Source organism: Chaetodon trifascialis, chromosome 23, assembly GCF_039877785.1.
Source record: "Chaetodon trifascialis isolate fChaTrf1 chromosome 23, fChaTrf1.hap1, whole genome shotgun sequence".
NCBI lineage: Eukaryota > Metazoa > Chordata > Actinopteri > Chaetodontiformes > Chaetodontidae > Chaetodon > Chaetodon trifascialis.
Window position 1 is genome coordinate 2,206,949 of NC_092078.1, and position 16,655 is coordinate 2,223,603.

The 16,655-nt window shown below is 47.5% G+C and overlaps 1 protein-coding gene across 1 annotated transcript; it reads right to left on the minus strand.

Annotated features, from left to right (window-relative positions):
• Nucleotides 1-842: 842 nt before the first annotated feature.
• Nucleotides 843-13,208, minus strand: otud4 (OTU deubiquitinase 4). Its single transcript, XM_070992886.1, has 21 exons — nucleotides 12,845-13,208; nucleotides 12,390-12,473; nucleotides 10,877-10,927; nucleotides 10,746-10,792; nucleotides 10,097-10,169; nucleotides 9,605-9,686; nucleotides 9,140-9,302; nucleotides 8,740-8,773; nucleotides 8,511-8,613; nucleotides 8,143-8,207; nucleotides 7,844-7,944; nucleotides 7,430-7,521; nucleotides 7,166-7,328; nucleotides 6,949-7,081; nucleotides 6,471-6,545; nucleotides 5,052-5,808; nucleotides 4,041-4,826; nucleotides 3,851-3,891; nucleotides 3,087-3,750; nucleotides 2,814-2,878; nucleotides 843-2,479 (listed from the first exon to the last, which is right to left on the minus strand). The coding sequence occupies exons 1-21, from the start codon at nucleotides 12,980-12,982 to the stop codon at nucleotides 2,000-2,002; spliced, it is 4,197 nt and encodes a 1,398-aa protein (XP_070848987.1). The 5' UTR covers nucleotides 12,983-13,208; the 3' UTR covers nucleotides 843-1,999.
• Nucleotides 13,209-16,655: the final 3,447 nt, after the last annotated feature.

The window sequence follows — 16,655 nt, forward strand, 5'->3', positions numbered from 1 at the left end:
ACGCTGAAGACGGCAGGCAGGCCACAGTCTTTCATGATGCAGCTGCTAATGGTCGAGCTAATTTTAGCATCTGTCATCTGTTCATCGTATTAACCTGAATCTGCAAACCAACGGCTGTCAAATGTTTCTGCATGAAAAATAAACGATTATTGAAACAGTTGTCAATGTAATCTGTCGAGTAACTGAAGCTGTAAAAACCTGAAATTTTCCCTCTAAAACAAAAGAAAGTGGCATGAAAAGTAAAGACTGAACGAGTTTAGCGTGTTAGCATGCTAACATTTGCTAACTGGCACTCAACACAGTGCAGCTGAGGCTGATGGGAATGCTTTTGGTTGTGGTCATAAAGTTTTGGACAGTTGACCTGATGGTGGCGCTGGAGGAAGAACGAGTTGCTATAATTCAGAGATTTTCACAATTATTTCTTTCACTCGTCCAAACAGGATTCGATCATTTTTTCCTTTCTACATCAGCAGTGGAAACTAAGTACTGCACTCAAGTACCACTTTGAAATACTTTTACTACATTTACACAATAACTTTTGTTACTATTTACTTTGCAGATTGAGAAATCATCAAATTGCTTCAACATTAAAGTGATGAACACATTAATAATCCATGCAGTCATGTGATTCTCACCTGACGAGTACTTTAACATTCTGAATGCAGGACTTTTACATTTTTTACATAATTTAACAAAATATAGTATTTTTAAATGGTTGGGTGAATTTAATCTCAAATGAGCTGATTAAAAAACAAAATGTTTTTAAGTCCAGCAGAATTTCTGAGTGGATGAAATGAAGACAAGATGTCTGATTAAACCAAGAGAAGGCTCTGAACGCAGCATCTGAACCAAAGTTTTATTATTCAACCGCATAGAAAAATCCAACAGCAGCAGCCTTTGATCTATACAGCAGATTCAAAATCTGAAGACAACAGACGGCGAAAGGCAGCAAACGCAAGGCACTGAATGTGTGAGGCGGTCGAACGCGACCAAAGGAAATGCCAGCGAAGAAGAAAAACGAGACCAGTACAGGAAAGGTAGGGACACGAGGCGAGCGGCGGACGATTAAAAATAAATCAAAAGATGGAGTCCAAACGGTCAAGCTGCTCGCCGTCGGACTCGTCCAAACGGTCGAGTTTCTCTCATAGCAGCGATTGAGCTCGTAAAGCCGCTCTCAGATTATCTTTAGTGACATTTCATCAGATTTCTTTTGGTTTAAACTCTCAGTGCTAACAGACGCTGACAGGAAGTGCTGGCTGAACTTGGTTGACGCTTGTTGCTGTTTGGCGTGAGTAAGTTTAAATGTCTGAAGCTTCATGGAGGCGCTAATAGCTACGCTGCATGCTCGAGTCCGAAGTTTGACTTCAGACGAGGAGACTGAACCGCTCTCATTTGTACGGTAAATATGTAGCTATGGCTAGAAGATGGTTAGTTTATCTTAGCTTAGCACAGATAAGGAGACGGCTAGCACTTAACCCACTGTAAAGCACATTGTTTTTGCTTTGTGCTAAGCTAAGCTAACCAGCAACAGCATATGGATGTGAGAGTGGAAACAATCTTATCAAAAAGCAAAAATGTCTGACTGTTCCTTTAAAGACAGAGCGCAGAGCGTTAACGTGGCGCGACCTCCACGCAGCTCCGTCTGTGTGCAGCTAACAGCTGACAAACGTAAAACGGCCTCTAAACTTGCACTTGCTAACACGCTGCGAGAACGAGCTAGCCAGTATGAGCGCGATGAAGAAAATCCAAGTGTTCATGTTTCCGCGGCGAGGTGAAGCATTTCGACACATCAAATAAATAGTTTCAGACGTTCCAACTGCAGGTGAAGACACGACGGACGATTGATCGAACTGATCAATCTCAACCACCAATTAGATCTCAGGTTGGTGACAAAAGATCGGAGGAAGAAGAAAAGACAAGCAGAAACCAAACAAGCCTGAAGGAGAAAAGAAGAAGAAAAACAAACACCTTATGGTCTCCTCTCCTCATTGGTTGAGAGCTAGTATTCCCTCTCTCGACCCCTCCCCCGGTAGGAGGAGTTATACTGGACATAGCTAAGCCCCACCCCTGGCTCTCCTCCATGTCTCCTCCTGTTCGCCCCCCTGCCTGGATCATGGCCTCCCCTCCCTCTCCCTCCTCCTCCTCCTCTGTGGCTCCTCCTCTGCCCTCGGTGGTTTAAGGTTGTCGGTTTGAATCCCATCTGCTCCTCCCAGTCGTCCTCTGTGCTGCAGCTGACAGACAGGGGCTCTGCCATGCCGCCGGCGTGCAGGAAGCCCACCTGGCTGGACTCCGGTGGCCCCCGGGAGATGTACGTGTTGGTCAGTTTCTGGTGACCGCGGTAACTGCGAGAGGGGATGCCGTCACCGGGGATGGTCGTCTTGGAGATGATGTCATAGGGCGATGGAGAGCCAGATGTGCTGCTGGTCTTCATTGTCGTCATAGAGACGGGGACATCCTTGATGCCAGGGTTTGAGACCAGCTGAGAGACAGACAAGTTTTAGCTTGCTTTAGTACTGCCACAAGTACTACCACAATAACTACTAACACTACTACCAATACTGCAGTTAATATATCACTGTAAATATACTACTGCCACTACTACAGTAAATGTACCACTTTTAACTACTACAAGTACTACTGTAAATATACCACTTCAATTGCCACGACTACTAGTGTTAATATACCCTTTCAATTATTTAAACTACTACAATGACATTTTATTCATGAATACGTCACATTTCCGTGTGTGTGTGTGTGTGTGTGTGTGTGTGTGTGTGTGTGTGTGTGTGTGTGTGTGTGTGTGTGGTGCGTACTATGGGGTTGTTGTTGAGTGGCGGGTCCACCAGCAGCACCGCTCTGGTCTGATCCTTCTTGTGGGCTGACGGGGAAAGAAAACTTCAGATTAGACACTTCACTGGGACATTTTGTATTTTGGCTCCCCCTCAGATACTTCATTACCCAGAATTCCTGTGAGCCATCTGTTGATACTTAATACCAAACATGAATCGAGATCTGACTGGAAGCCTGAAAGTTGACCTTTTTGTTCAAATGAAAACATTTCAGAACATGTCGGACTGTGAACGTACCAAAACCAGGAAGCACCACTGTTCTGCTGTTGTTAGCGTTAGCCAAGCTAACGGCAGCGAGTCCGGGGCCTCGGCCAGGTCCTTGTCCAGGAACTGCATCCCCGTTGGCGGGCTGACGGTGGTCCATTGCCCCCTGGCTCACCTGGAGTTCTTCATGGGCTGATGAAGGCTGATATCCCAGCGAGGAGGCGGGGTACGGAGGTACGCTTGGGGGGTACAGTGGGTGTCCCGAGCCTTGACTCGGGTGGTAGCCCTGAGATAAGGGTGGGGGAACAGGATATTGTGGACTTGGGGTGGGATAACCAACTGGGAAGCTGGGATTTCTGGGTGGGGGCATCTGGTGCTGTTGCCATGGCAGCGAGGGGCAGGACATTGTGTGGGGCGGAGGCTGGGCGGCAGGGTACCCAGCCTGGTTGAAGGAGGGGTCACTGGCATGGGGGGGTTCAGTGAGTGGGGCTTGGTGGTCATACTGAGGAGGCACAGACACTGAAGTCGGAGGGTACTGAGGGTGGGGGTATGCCTCCTGGTGCCTGGTGGGGGGGTTGGAGGGAGGGTAGCTGGGGGTAGGAGAGGGGGAGCGGGAGGGCAGCTTAGGGTGCATGGTGTGGGCCTGCTGGAGGGGGAGGAGGTAAATGTAAGGGGGGAACATGGGCATGGAGTAGGCCTGCAGAGACGAGAGGAGAAACAGGAGAGAACCTCAGTGATCCACAAGGGGGCAGCAGACTTAATTCATCTCTGAGTCTCCATCTGGCTCTTTGTCTTACCTTGACACCCAAGTTGAAGAAAAACCTCAAGATGCTGACATCTGCAGAGGAAGACAAATGAAGCACTTCACCAAATGTTGGTCAAATATCATCATACGTACATTTTCTGACATTTACGACACAAAACAACGAATGGACGAAACAACGATTTGTTGACTAAGCTGTATCGATAAGAAAACAATCAGCTCACCCTGAGGCAGGTCGTCCCCTGATTTGCTGGAGGACATGGATGGAGTCGGAGCCATGTCGCCCATGTCCCCCCGGGGGAACCCGGGGTACAGGGGGTCCTGGTAGAGCTGAGACAGCTGCTGCAGAGGGACGGCTCCTGGGATGGACTGGGGAGGAGGGGGCTGATGAGGAGGGTGAAGAGGATGTGACTGCTGGGAGGGCACATGAGCTGGAGAGTCAGGCTGAGGCTGGGTGGGAGGGACGGGGGCCTCTGGTTGATTCTGGGTGGTGGGGTTCTGGGATTGGGTTGGGGGAGCAGAGAGAGAGGGCGAGGGGTGTGGGACTTGGGAGGGGTGAGGAGGCTGGGCCTGCTGGACCTGTAGGTGAGGATGGGTGACGGATGGTTGGGGCTGCACGGAGGCAGAGACGGGAACTGAGGCCTGGGAGGAGTGGGGGTAGGACGCTCCTGGAGCTGTGTGAGAGGACTGGACCACCTGAGACTGGGGCTGGAGGACAGACTGTTGGACCTGCGGCACAGAGGCCCCTGCAGTGTGGGACTGAGGTTGCTGCTGAGGGACCGAGGACGGGGCCATAGTCTCCACGTGGGGCATCGAGGTTTGGGCTGGGGCCAGGGGAGGCTGGGTTTGGTTCTCACCCTGGATCAGCGAGGTCTGGCTTTGGGTCTGGGACACAGAGATCTGGCTCTGGTTTGGGGGCAGAGACACCTGAGCGTGAATCTGGGACATGGAGGCCTCGCTCGTGATGGTCTGAGACGCAGTCAGGGGTGCTCCTGTGTTTGTCAGAGACTCTGAAGAAAGACAGGAGACACAAAGACGAGTCAGACTGGACAAGACGATCACTGACGGCCAACCAATCATACCCATGACGTGGAAGGACGCCCGCGGGCACGACACACTTTCTGCCTCTTCCCTCAAACTTAAACTTGACGGCGTTTCAGCCTGAAACCTTTTGGCCGACGGTTTGAGATTTAAAGTGAATTTTAAAGAGACTGAAGAGAAAAGTGATTCCTTACTTGGACTTTGTGCTGAAACTGGTGGAGCCTCGTCGATGTGATGATGGAGCGAGGTGGTCTGGGCTGGGGAGGAGAAGGAGGGTGGACTCGGAGAGTGGGGGAGGGAAGAGAGTGGCGGGGAGGAACGGGGGAGGAAGCCCTGAGCGGTGGGAGAGGGGGCGATGGGAGCAATGAAAGTGGGAGGTGGCAGTGAAAAGGAAAGAGGAGGTGAGGCAGACGACTTAGGAGGAAGAGAGGATGAAGAGGAGGTGAGAAGTTTAGTGGAAGAGGAGGGGGAAGATGAGGAGAGGGTGTGGGGGGTCGACGCCGTGGGCAGAGCAGGGGGGAGGAAGAAGAGAGAGGCAGAGGATGGGACGGAGGGAGGCACAGCACCACCCGCAGCAGGAGGTTTAGTGCTCGTGGGGGCAGCAGCAGCGGTGGCGGTGGCAGAGGCGGCGGCAGCAGGAGAACTGGATGAAGCCCCCGCAGCTAAAGTGTAACACTGTGTGTTTGTTGTAGCAGTAGGGGCAGCACAGGCGGGTGGCAGGCTGGAGGGTGTAGCAGCGGTAGCGGCCATGTTTCTGTTGGGCGTCGGAGCCTTGAGCGAGCTCAGCCAGGCGGGACTGGAGTCAGAGTCTGCGGGCGGAGCAGCAGCGGCAGCAGGGGTGGGGTTGGTGGGTGTAGCAGGGGCAGCAGGGCATGCGAGCGGCGGGGTGGAGGATTTGGGTCTGTCGCCAACAGGAGGAGACGGAGCTCTGACGTCTTCGACTGGACTCTTCTACAGAAGCACAGAGGAAACGTTGTTACTGCGCGAAGGAACAGTCATCAACAACAACAACAACAACAACAACAACAACAACAAAGCAGAATCATTCAAATCAGATTATTACACTTTCACTGGCACAAGATACCAATATACCACATAACACACACACTAATATACAGATACACACACAGACATACACACATGTATGCACATGCATATACACACATAAGTGTGTGTACGTACACACATATACATATATACACACATATACACACAAACATATACACACATATGAATACATAAATACATGCACACATATATACATGTATATGTATATGTGGACACACATATACATATATACACGCACACACATGTATATATGTACATGTATGCACATACATGTATACACAAGTGTATACATACACACACATGTATATATGTGTATGTGTACATATACACGTCCTTGTTTGTGTATGTATTATGTTAAATTCTGTGTTTTCTTTCTACTTTATGTTTCTTTCCTCGCTGCATCTGTAAAATCTCTGTTGACCATTAAACGAAGTGTGTGTTCCTCGACAGAACACACTCAGCGTCTCGCAGCACAAACCCACTGATCCGATCCATCTGAATGTTTTCAGCACACGGACAAATGACGACGAGACGATCAAACTCACCGTCTTGTTTCTCGCGGGTCGTCTTTTGTCTCCTCCCCTCTTCCTCCCGCCCTCACCCTGCAGCCCCGGCTGGGCCTGGGGGGGAAACACGGTCAGTGAAACGACTCAAACATCCTGAATCACAGAGAAAAATCTTTACAAGCAAACAAAGAACGAGTCGTGGCTGTAAGCTAACTGAGTCTGTCCACTGGGCTCTGACTAACACTTCTTTGGCGCTTGTGGCGCCCCCTACAGGCCAGGCTCAAACGGCAGCCATGTTTGTGGATCGATCTTGTTCATTTCTAATAGAAGTGTGTGGCCTCGGTCACAGCGCCGCCGTCTGGCCGAATGGGCTCATATTTCAGCGATTCATGAACCACACGTGTGCGTTTCCTGAAGTAAAGACTGATGGGCTGTTTAGACCCTCAGGTAAGAACCAGACAGGATGGACAGGTGTGTCTCAGGTAGGTAAAAGGTAAATCACGTCCACTGAACTGACCCCGAGGGCGGGGAAGCTTTGCTCGTCTCTGAGCTGGATCTCCACCAGCGCCACGTTCCTCTCCTCCTCCTCTTTGGCCAAACGCTGCTCCTCCGTCAGACCGAACGCGCCCTCCACCAGGCTCGCCGACTTCCTGTAAGGACACACCGACCGTGAGATCTGTGAAACGCTCAAGAGTCATGATACATGATGACGCACTGACCACACAAACACACACCTGTTGGCCTTCGGCCCTCCCTGCTCCTCTACGGTGGCCTGCGGGGGCCAGGAGTGCTGCTTCTGCACACGCCCGCTGGAGCCTGGTGCTGTTGCCTGGGACACAGAGGAGGACGCTGGGACGTGCTTCCCCCTGCCTCTGCCTCTCCCCCGCTCCTCCCACTCTGAGGGGGAGACAACGAGTAACAGTCACTTTCCTTCAACAGCTGTAAAGGTGCGTGTGTGTGCGTGTGCGTGTGTGTGTGTGTGTGTGTGTGTGCACCACCTCCATGTCCGTTGCTGAGCTTCTTGTCTCGGTTGACCACAGTGCTCCAGCTGTTCTCACTGGGAGGACGAAGACTCCACAGAGGGACCTGTCTACACACACACACACACACACACACACACACACACACACACACACACACACACACACACACACACACACACACACACACACACACACACACAGGTATAAGTACTGCACTTCATTCTCAGCTTCTACAAATATCACTGAAGTACTTTTTACTTCACTTCTTTTGTCCGTTACTTTGCAGATTGAGATGTTTGCACACTGAACACATGAAACTGAGGATTTCTACAGTGCAGTTTTAGTACTTTCTGAATATTTACACCTCCAGTGGTTTGAGTGTGTGTGTGTGTGTGTGTGTGTGTGTGTGTGTGTGTGTGTGAGACTTACTTCCTGCCCAGTTCCTCTATGTAAACTGTCACTGAGCTGTTGTTGGGAGGGACCTCCTTGACGGTTGCGTTGTAGCTTCGTCCACTTCCTTCAAGGCGAACCTGCAGGTCACACACACACACACACACACACACACACACACACACACACACACACACACACACACACACACACACACACACACACACACACACACACACACACACACACACACACACACACACACACACACACACAATGTCAAAAACACCCTCGAGGACACAGGGCTGAACTCGGGACACTGAACGCATCACACACACCTGACAGCGGTCTCCTGCAGTGAAGTGCATCCCAGCAGCGATGCAGTAGTCCATCTTCTGTTGAGCTAAAAGAAAGAAAGAAAACTTATTTCACCTCATTTCAGATTTGCTAACCCACACGACATCATGTTATACTGCATTATACAGGATTTCACATGTACTCCATGCGTCTGTCTTTATTTCATACACCTTTTCTTTCTGACGTCTTTGAACGTCTCATTTTGTCTGAGCTGCGGGTTGTAAAGCTGAAATGTCAGAAAGCCTTCGACCCGAGGAGCTGGAAGCTTTGGACCGATTCATTTTGAGTCAACAGACGATTGATCGATCGTTTGTTTCAGGTTCAGTAACGATCACTCAGTGTGTTTCACCTCTCTTGCTCTTGTGCCAGACGTCGTACTCGATGTTTCTGAGCAGAGTCGGGTTCAGTGAACGCCGCACACGCTCAGGCAGCAGCCGGCCACGCCCACGGCCCTGACACACATACACACACGTCAAGTTATTCAGTGATATTGTGTTCAACAGAGGCAGCTCAGCAGGTTTGTACAGAAGTCTGATCTAGTGTGTGCGTGTGTGTGTGTGTGTGTGTGTGTGTGTTACCCTGCCGTGTCTTGTAGCCGTTCCATTTTCTACCCTGCATCAGAAAACACACACACGTCACGTTTAGTTTTACGGTTTTTCACTGTTTTCTAACAAAAAGAAATTTCAAAATAAAGCAAGAAAACACTTAAAATCAATAAAAACAGAGTAAAAAGGAAAGTATGTAATTAAATGAGCAAGTAATCAGATGAATTAAGAGTGACACAAACTAAGCAGGTGCACAAAGGAACAACTTAACACAGTAAAAGTACTTTGATTCAATGAGTATAATAATAATCATCGATGATTAAATCGCGTGTCCGTGCCTCCATGGTCAGTCTTGACCTTCAGGATCAACACATGATGAAGAAACTCGAGGCTCCACTTAAAAATCTTTGAAGGAAGTTTGCAGGTTTCTTACCAGAGCGCCTCGCTGGCGTCCACGTCGGACTCGTCGCTGCTGCCGCAGGCGGGCATGCTGTCGTCGCTTAGGAGGTCAGAGGCTCGGCTGACCCGCTGGCACGAGCCCAGAAAGCTCCGGTCCACTTTGAAGACGCCGTCGTACAGCAGCTCGTACAGGATGGCTGCAAGAGACAGAAGGATAGCTAGCTTAGCATAAAGGTAGCTAGCTTAGCATAAAGGTAGCCAGCTTAGCAGACCCAGGAGCTGTGGTGGAAAGGCTTTAATAAAGAAAAACACGCTGCTGGTGGATACTGCAGTTTCTCTGAGTATCCGGTGAAGATCTCTGAAGGCCGAGTGCAGCGTCTGTGTTTCGTGGGTTATGTGACGATAACAATAATTGAATTTCAAAGGCAAAATAAAATCTGTTTTGCTGTTTGTTGTCCAGCCTGAAACTCAGCCCCCTGGTTTAAAGTCAGTCACTCACACTGGCAGAGGGCGGCGCTCTTCACGTGGCTGATGGGGTAAACGCTGTCGTAGTGATTCCCGTTCAGAAAACACAACCGCACCTGAGACACACAACAAAAGCTGTTCAAGTCCGGCGTGACGGAGCTCCTGTGGGGATTTAAAGGTGCAGCGTGCAGGATTTAGTGCCATCTAGTGGTGAGGCCGTGAGAAACACTGAAAAGCTGAATATTGTTGGATTCTGGACTGTTTTTGGTCTATTTTTCAACACCACATGATTAATGTAGCTGCAGACGTGTGCATGAGAGCGTCCAGGCGTACCTAATAAACTGGCAACTAAACGCTGTCACTTCTCAAAGAGAGAAACTCTTGATCCAAAGACAATTTACTGCCTCCAACAATCAGACCTTAAACATTTTCTCTGAAGCTCATTCTCACATCTGCAGTGTTTAAAAGGTAAAACCAGGAGTCTGAAAGGTGGGACCACAAAGACAGAGAACCAGCTTCGTCTCACCTTGTCCTTGAAGTTGTTGTCTGTGATGTTGACGGCTTCTTTTCCAGGCTCCTGGTAGATCAGAAAGTCCCTCCTACAGCAGACCAAGAGACGGACATCCACAGTGAGACAACAACAGCGAGCTCGTCCTGACCGACGTCCATCACACAGCGTTTACATCACGTCCGTCCAGACTCACATGTCCTCACTTAGAGACTGTTTGTCCAGAGGAGGACAGAGGACTGACAGAGAGCTTCATCACAACCACCTGAAGATCAACATCAGCTCAACCAATCAGCTTCTGCTCGACTACAAGGCTTCAAATATGGACGCTGCTGCAGAGACACTTCACACACACGCCGAACCGACGGCTCAGAGGATCTGAACCATCAACAGTTAAAGACCAGAGCCACTGATCCAGGATCAGAGCACAGCTCTGTCTGAGTGACGGACAACGTGACCTTTGACCTTTTGGATAGAAAACATCATCACTTCATCATTTTGTCCTCTGAGATGTTTGTGTGAAATTTAGTCACAATTAGCGAATAAATTCTTGACTTATGGCCAAAAACGTGTTGACCTTTGACCTTTGACCACCAGATTCTACTCATCCTCGAGTCAAAGTGAACGTTTGATGATGTCTTTGTCCAGAGAGAGACTCGTGTCTTACTTGTACATGACCGCCAGCGCGTTGATCTCCACCTCTCCGACCCATTGCTGAGACACAGACAGAAGCACAGATATCAGTGATCAATCACTGGATCAATGATGAGCAGAGCAGACGATCGCTGACTGTCGTACCTGCGGGTCCTGAAGCTTGAACAGGTAATCCTCAAAGTCGCCTTCAATGAACTGCAACACAGGACAGATGGGTGTAAGAGGACCAGAGGACGGTCTTTAATGTCCTAGAGACAGGCGATATGTCGGCATGTCGGAGACATCCGGCAGCAAACCAGACCTGGACTCTGACGTGACGCCTCGCAGGGTCACCTGACGTGACAGCAGGACTGTTCACAACGTCCAAAGCTTAAACTTGTGACCTGATTTTCAAGATTTATGAGCCAATGAGCTTGAAGAGGAAGTGACAGAGAGTATCACACACGTGCAAACACACTGCTGGTTCTGAAGAAAAACATCCAACACCACCAGAGTTTCTGCAAAAATGTAATAAAATCAATCATCTGCTGCTGAATTTTATAACGTCTGTCTGTAATTTAGTCTTCTGTTGTGTAATCGACATCACATCTGGATCATTAAGCTTAAGAGACGTTTGACTGCAGAAACATTTCAACTGTCTAAACTTAGCGGTTAGTCTGTGTCAAAGTGAAAGGAGGAAGTTTAACGAACAGAAAGAAAATAAATGAATCAGAAACGTCAACACATTCAGAAGCAGAGAAAAGCCCAGAATGCACTGCAGCGACAGCAGACATGCTGAAAAACACGTTTGCCTGCAAGTCAAGTTCATTCACCTGAACACTGGGTTCACAGCCGGCTCGGCCAGCAGCTGAAAGGCATTCTGGGAGATGTAGGAAAGCCCTGCTGTCGAGCGCAGTGAGTCACTGCGGTTACATCACCGTCATAAAAACTTCTGCTTTCATTTCAGTTCGGCCTCAGTCATGAAACGCAGAGTGAGGAGCTGCTGTCGACCCTCAGCGTCAAGGTCGCTTCTGATTTTCACATTTCTGCCTCATCTGTGATCGATCACAGCCGACAGCGACACCTGAGCCTCACCTTCACTCACTTCAAACACAGCAACATAACCACGGTGCCAGCTGACGTCATGGTCGCTGTCTGATTGGCTAAACGGTGTGAACGCATGAAACGCCTCATGTATGCAGGCCGCCGAACCTCGAAATTATTAAAAGAAACCAGAATTATTAAAATAACTAAAAGGAAAAGCAGAAAATCTTTGAGAAGCTGCAGCCCTGAAAAATGATCAACAGCTGCCAATCAATTTTCTGTCAATTGACTGATTGATTAATGGACTGTTTCAGCTGTGCTTGTACAAACTGTTGGGTCATTTAATTTACAACAAAACATCACATTTTATGAACTCCTTACATGTTTTGTAGTGTGAAGTAACTAGAAACTAAAGCTGACATAAAATATACACTGGTATTCAGCCACAGATCTGACAGGTATGTCATCCAGATGAAGGAAAAGTGCCACAAAGCTGAGTGTGTTTGTGTTGTTTTGACCAAATCCATTTCAGGCTTAATAAACAGCGATTATTTCATTCGTTCGTTCATTGGAGGGCCCGAAGAGGTCTGAGTCTCTGATTGGACGGTGAGGTGTCAATCACCAGGGAACATACCGCCTCGTAGATCTCTCGGTTCTGCTTCAGGAAGTCCACACATTCTGCTCGAACTTTAGTGTGAAGGCTTTGGCAATGCAGCACCTGGACGGGGTCAAAGGTCACAGTAACAGTCACTATCACACCGTTAATGAACAGACAAAAGATATGAAAACACACGAGCTCCACGATTTGTTTAACCAGTTTCTAAAACTAAACTCGTTGTCTGAATCCATCCCACTTTATCTTCATTACGTTAGAATGTCAATGTCGAAAAGTTACAAACGTTAGTGTGTCACAGAGTAACGTTTATTAAGGTTAACCGTGAATGTTACGTCCTTGTCAGTCATGCTAACTTTTCTCCGGCTAGCCTGCCTCAGCACAACAAACAGACCAAGCCCAGCTTGTCACCTGTGCTCAGTAAGCTAACGAGTTACAACTTGACGCTAGCTTTTTCTTCACTTCTGTTACTTTACCTGCTCGGCGACGACCCGAAACAAGCACGAGCCGTCTTTGGCAATCTTCTTCCGATGCAAGCCAATTGATTTCAGGTAGTCATCCATTAATTTCTCTGCACCCCTCTCTTCATTACTTTGCATGCTTCCGCCGTCCATGCTAGCGGGGGCTAGCCGCTAAAGCTAGCTGGTTAACTAACCCTACCTGCGTGTTTGACCGTTTTGACGGCTAATAGTTAAATCTTTTGGACGCCACCGGCTACAAGTTGTCAATATCACCCCCGAAGACAGTTAAATGTCTACATTTACGATCTAACGAATGTCAAAACGACAGTGGCGGTTTCTAGTTTCGTTTTCCAGGAAGCCCTGTTCATCCCAGAGAGTGTATTCCCGACTGTCAGAAAGTGAAAGTAGTGCCGTCAACTTTAGCTCGCAGTTAGCAGGCTGGCTAACAACTAGGAACACGCCCCCTCTTCCTCTACGGTGTCAAGTTAGACACTTCGCCTCATAGCATTTCCTGTTTTCTACCAAAGTAAAAGTCTAGGTAAAATTAACTATATAACCGATTTATTATTTTACGAAATAAACGTGTTCATCCATCACCAGAACAAGGAGCAATTAGTGGTCAGAACTTCAAATACAAAGATAATTTCAACTGACGAGATAAAATAAGAGACGTCGGATTTTATTTGGTCCAAAAACATCTTACTGTGACTTTTTTCAAAATAAAACCATGTCAGAATTACACATGACCCTCGGCATTTACAATTAAAATGAACAACCTTACCTGCTTGTAATACCTGACAAACATTAATTACATAGAAAATGAATTTTAAGGGGAACACGTTTAAAATACCCATTCTGTGTATTACCAATATGTTTGATTTGGGATGCACGTTTGTTACATCCGGGGCAGATCCCGCGATACGGAGCTCCACGTGGTGGATGAGAGGAAAAAAACAGTGGAAACATGCAGGACACCACCCACAGTGGCCTGCATCCAGCTGCACAAGATTAGGAGGACCGGAAACTGGCTTTCAGGAAAAAAAAATGCAGCAGGAGAACAGAAATGGAGTAGAGGAATAGTGAGTGAAATGTTACAGAATCGATCAAATTTCTTAATTTTTCCCTTGAAGTTTTATGGAAGTACTTAAATAACTGAGATCCAATTATAAATAAAAAAGAAGCTGCTTTCAGTCAGGTCTGTTGAAGATGCAAAAATGTGAACTTTGTCTCAACATATATAAAAAAAAACCCAGTTTCCATGCTTGACATGTTTCAGGAAATTGTAAGGAAAGTGAGGACCTGTAAAATAAAGTGCGACCACAGCTGCTCAGAAACAAGACACTGAAGAATATTGACCGAAAATGTTTAAACAGTTTTTAACTGAATAATCTTTCCAATCAATAATCCTTTCCATGCAGGACTTTCACTTGTAACACAGTATTTCTACAGCGTTTAATTAGGAGGATCTGAGTGCTTCCTCCCCCTCCGGACCCATTCAGATATCATCCATGACTTCAACCTTTTATGCTCCATCAATAACTATTTTCTCCCTCTGTCTGTTTGTGTCTCATCCTTCAACCCTTCTCCAGTGCTTCCTTCCTGTTCTCCATCCTTCCTCAGCTCTTCCTCCTCCTCCTCCTCCTCCTCCCTTTCTCTCCCCTTTCCTGGCCTTCTGTGGTTCCTCTGTCTCTTCCTGTCACTCACAGCAGTTATTGATTTTCGGTCGTGCAGAGTGCAAAGAGGCAGAGAGAGAGTGGGTGTTGGCTAACGCTGCGATCTGACCGCTGATCTGGATTCAGCTCATCCTCTGCTCTTCATCTCGTGGACTTCTGTAGCTTGTTATTAACAGTTAGCATGCTGAGTACGAACCACAGTTATTAGGGCTGCACAGGTGAACTCCACCAGCAGGGGGCGCCACGTCTCTCACTGATTTACCTTCATAGAAGTTAGAAACACTCTTCAGCTTCACCAGCAGTCAGGAGTGGCACTGCTATGGTGATGCTAACAGTTTCCCTCTGTTTCCAGTCTTTATGCTAAGCTTAATATGCTAGCTGTAGTGTAAACACGAGCTCTAACGCTCTCCTCTAATTCTTTTCCTAAAGATCTTGTTTTTGGACCGTAAATAATATTTGTGGTGTTTTCTCTTAATTACCTTTTTTTTCTTTACATTTACTTACTTAAACGGTGGCTGACTGTCGCCTTCTGATGGAAAATGTCAGAACTGCACATCCAGCGGCATCCATCAGGCCTTAACCTTTGACCTTTTCACCAAGAGAAGAAGGTCATTGTTTCCTCCTCATCCTCTTTTATGTCTTCCATCCTTCTTTCTTATCCCTGTGACCTCTTCTTCACCTGCTCTTCATCTCCTTTCACTCCTCCTCTTGTCTGATTTCTCACTTTCTTTACCTTTACCTCCACCTTCGCATCTTCCTCCCTCCTCACACCATCTCTCCCTCCTCCCATCTTTCCCTCCCCCTTCCTCCCTCCTGTAATGCCATTTACCAAAATCTAATAATGACCTTTGTCTGTGTGTGTTTTTGCCCTCCCCGAGCCGTCACGCTGCCTGATGATTCGCCGAGCCTGCGGCTGCTCCCAGCCAATGGCTGGGCCTCCTGCTCGCCGCCATGGAGACCTACAACATGCCAGGTATCCGTGGCAACGGCCGAGGAGGGGACAGGACCCATGGCGATTGACACTTATCCTCCCACTCGTTTGGTGAGTGTGGTGTGTGACCTTCATCCCTCATTTCTCTCTAAAATGCCTCTTAAATTCTCACTTTTTCTCTCATTTCTGATCCAAATCTGCATGATTTTGTGTTTGGATGATTTCAGCTCATCATTTTATACCTCCACAGTGTTCAGCAGTAGTAGTACCACTGAGTAGTACTGCTACTAGAGTGAGTAAAACCTGTGCCGGTGGACGGGTTAGACCTCCTCACTGTAACATTACCCCCCTGCACTCAGGCACTCGAGTGCGTCTGAGTAAAGACGAGGTATGAGTCGAGTTGAGTCAGATGAAATTAAACTTTATTGATCATTGCAGCAGCAAACTTGAACAGGATACAGCAGAGAAAAATAAAAAAATAATGCAAAAGGGAGACAGTCTGAGATGATGGTGAGCCTCGAACGGGCCGGAGGTTTTTGTATTTCATGCTTCGTGTTTTTGTGGTTGAAATAAGCTTTTAGGGTGAAACAGGCATCAGCTCTCAGGCTCTAGCACCATTGATTGGAGATACATTTCATATTAAAATAATGTGCAGATTTCTGCTCTGTGGTTTCAGGTGTAGGTTTGAACGGCACTGACATCACTTCCTGTTCTTCAGATACTTCTCTGTGCAACATTATTAATAGTTTTACACCTCATATACCTTCACTGTCAGACCACAATATCAATTAAAAAAAACAGTAAAAATGTGTTTTTATTCAACCTTTATTAATCATGTGCAAACTGTATTCTGGTTTTACAAAGCTGTTCAAATTCACCCTCTTAGTCAGCGAGCTAACCAAGCTGCTAGCTAACAAGCTGCTCGCTTTAGCGCTCGCTTGAACTAAAGGTTAGCTTGCTAGCAAAGAGGTTGGCGGTTTGGAGAATTCATTGTAGGCTTCTAATAACTCTAACTATATATCCCAGTTAAAATCAAGCAACACGCGTAATAAATACATTAAATTTACTCTAAATCGGAGTGAACACGGTGGCCTCTTTGTTCTGTTTGGGTTGTTTTTTTCCCCGTCGTGTTCTGAAAGTCCTTGAACACGTTCGTCAGCATGAAAGTGAAAACTGGAGATAAATTTGGGAAAAAGTCGAATAACCGATGATTGATAATACT

Coding starts and splice junctions, on each gene's coding strand:
- otud4 (XM_070992886.1), bottom strand. CDS start 12,982: ATGGACGGCGGAAGCATGCAAAGTAATGAAGAGAGGGGTGCAGAGAAA. Junction 9,303..9,604: donor GAGCGCCGCCCTCTGCCAGT/GTGAGTGACTGA, acceptor TGTCTCTTGCAG/CCATCCTGTACGAGCTGCTG. Junction 3,751..3,850: donor TCTTCAACTTGGGTGTCAAG/GTAAGACAAAGA, acceptor TCGTCTCTGCAG/GCCTACTCCATGCCCATGTT.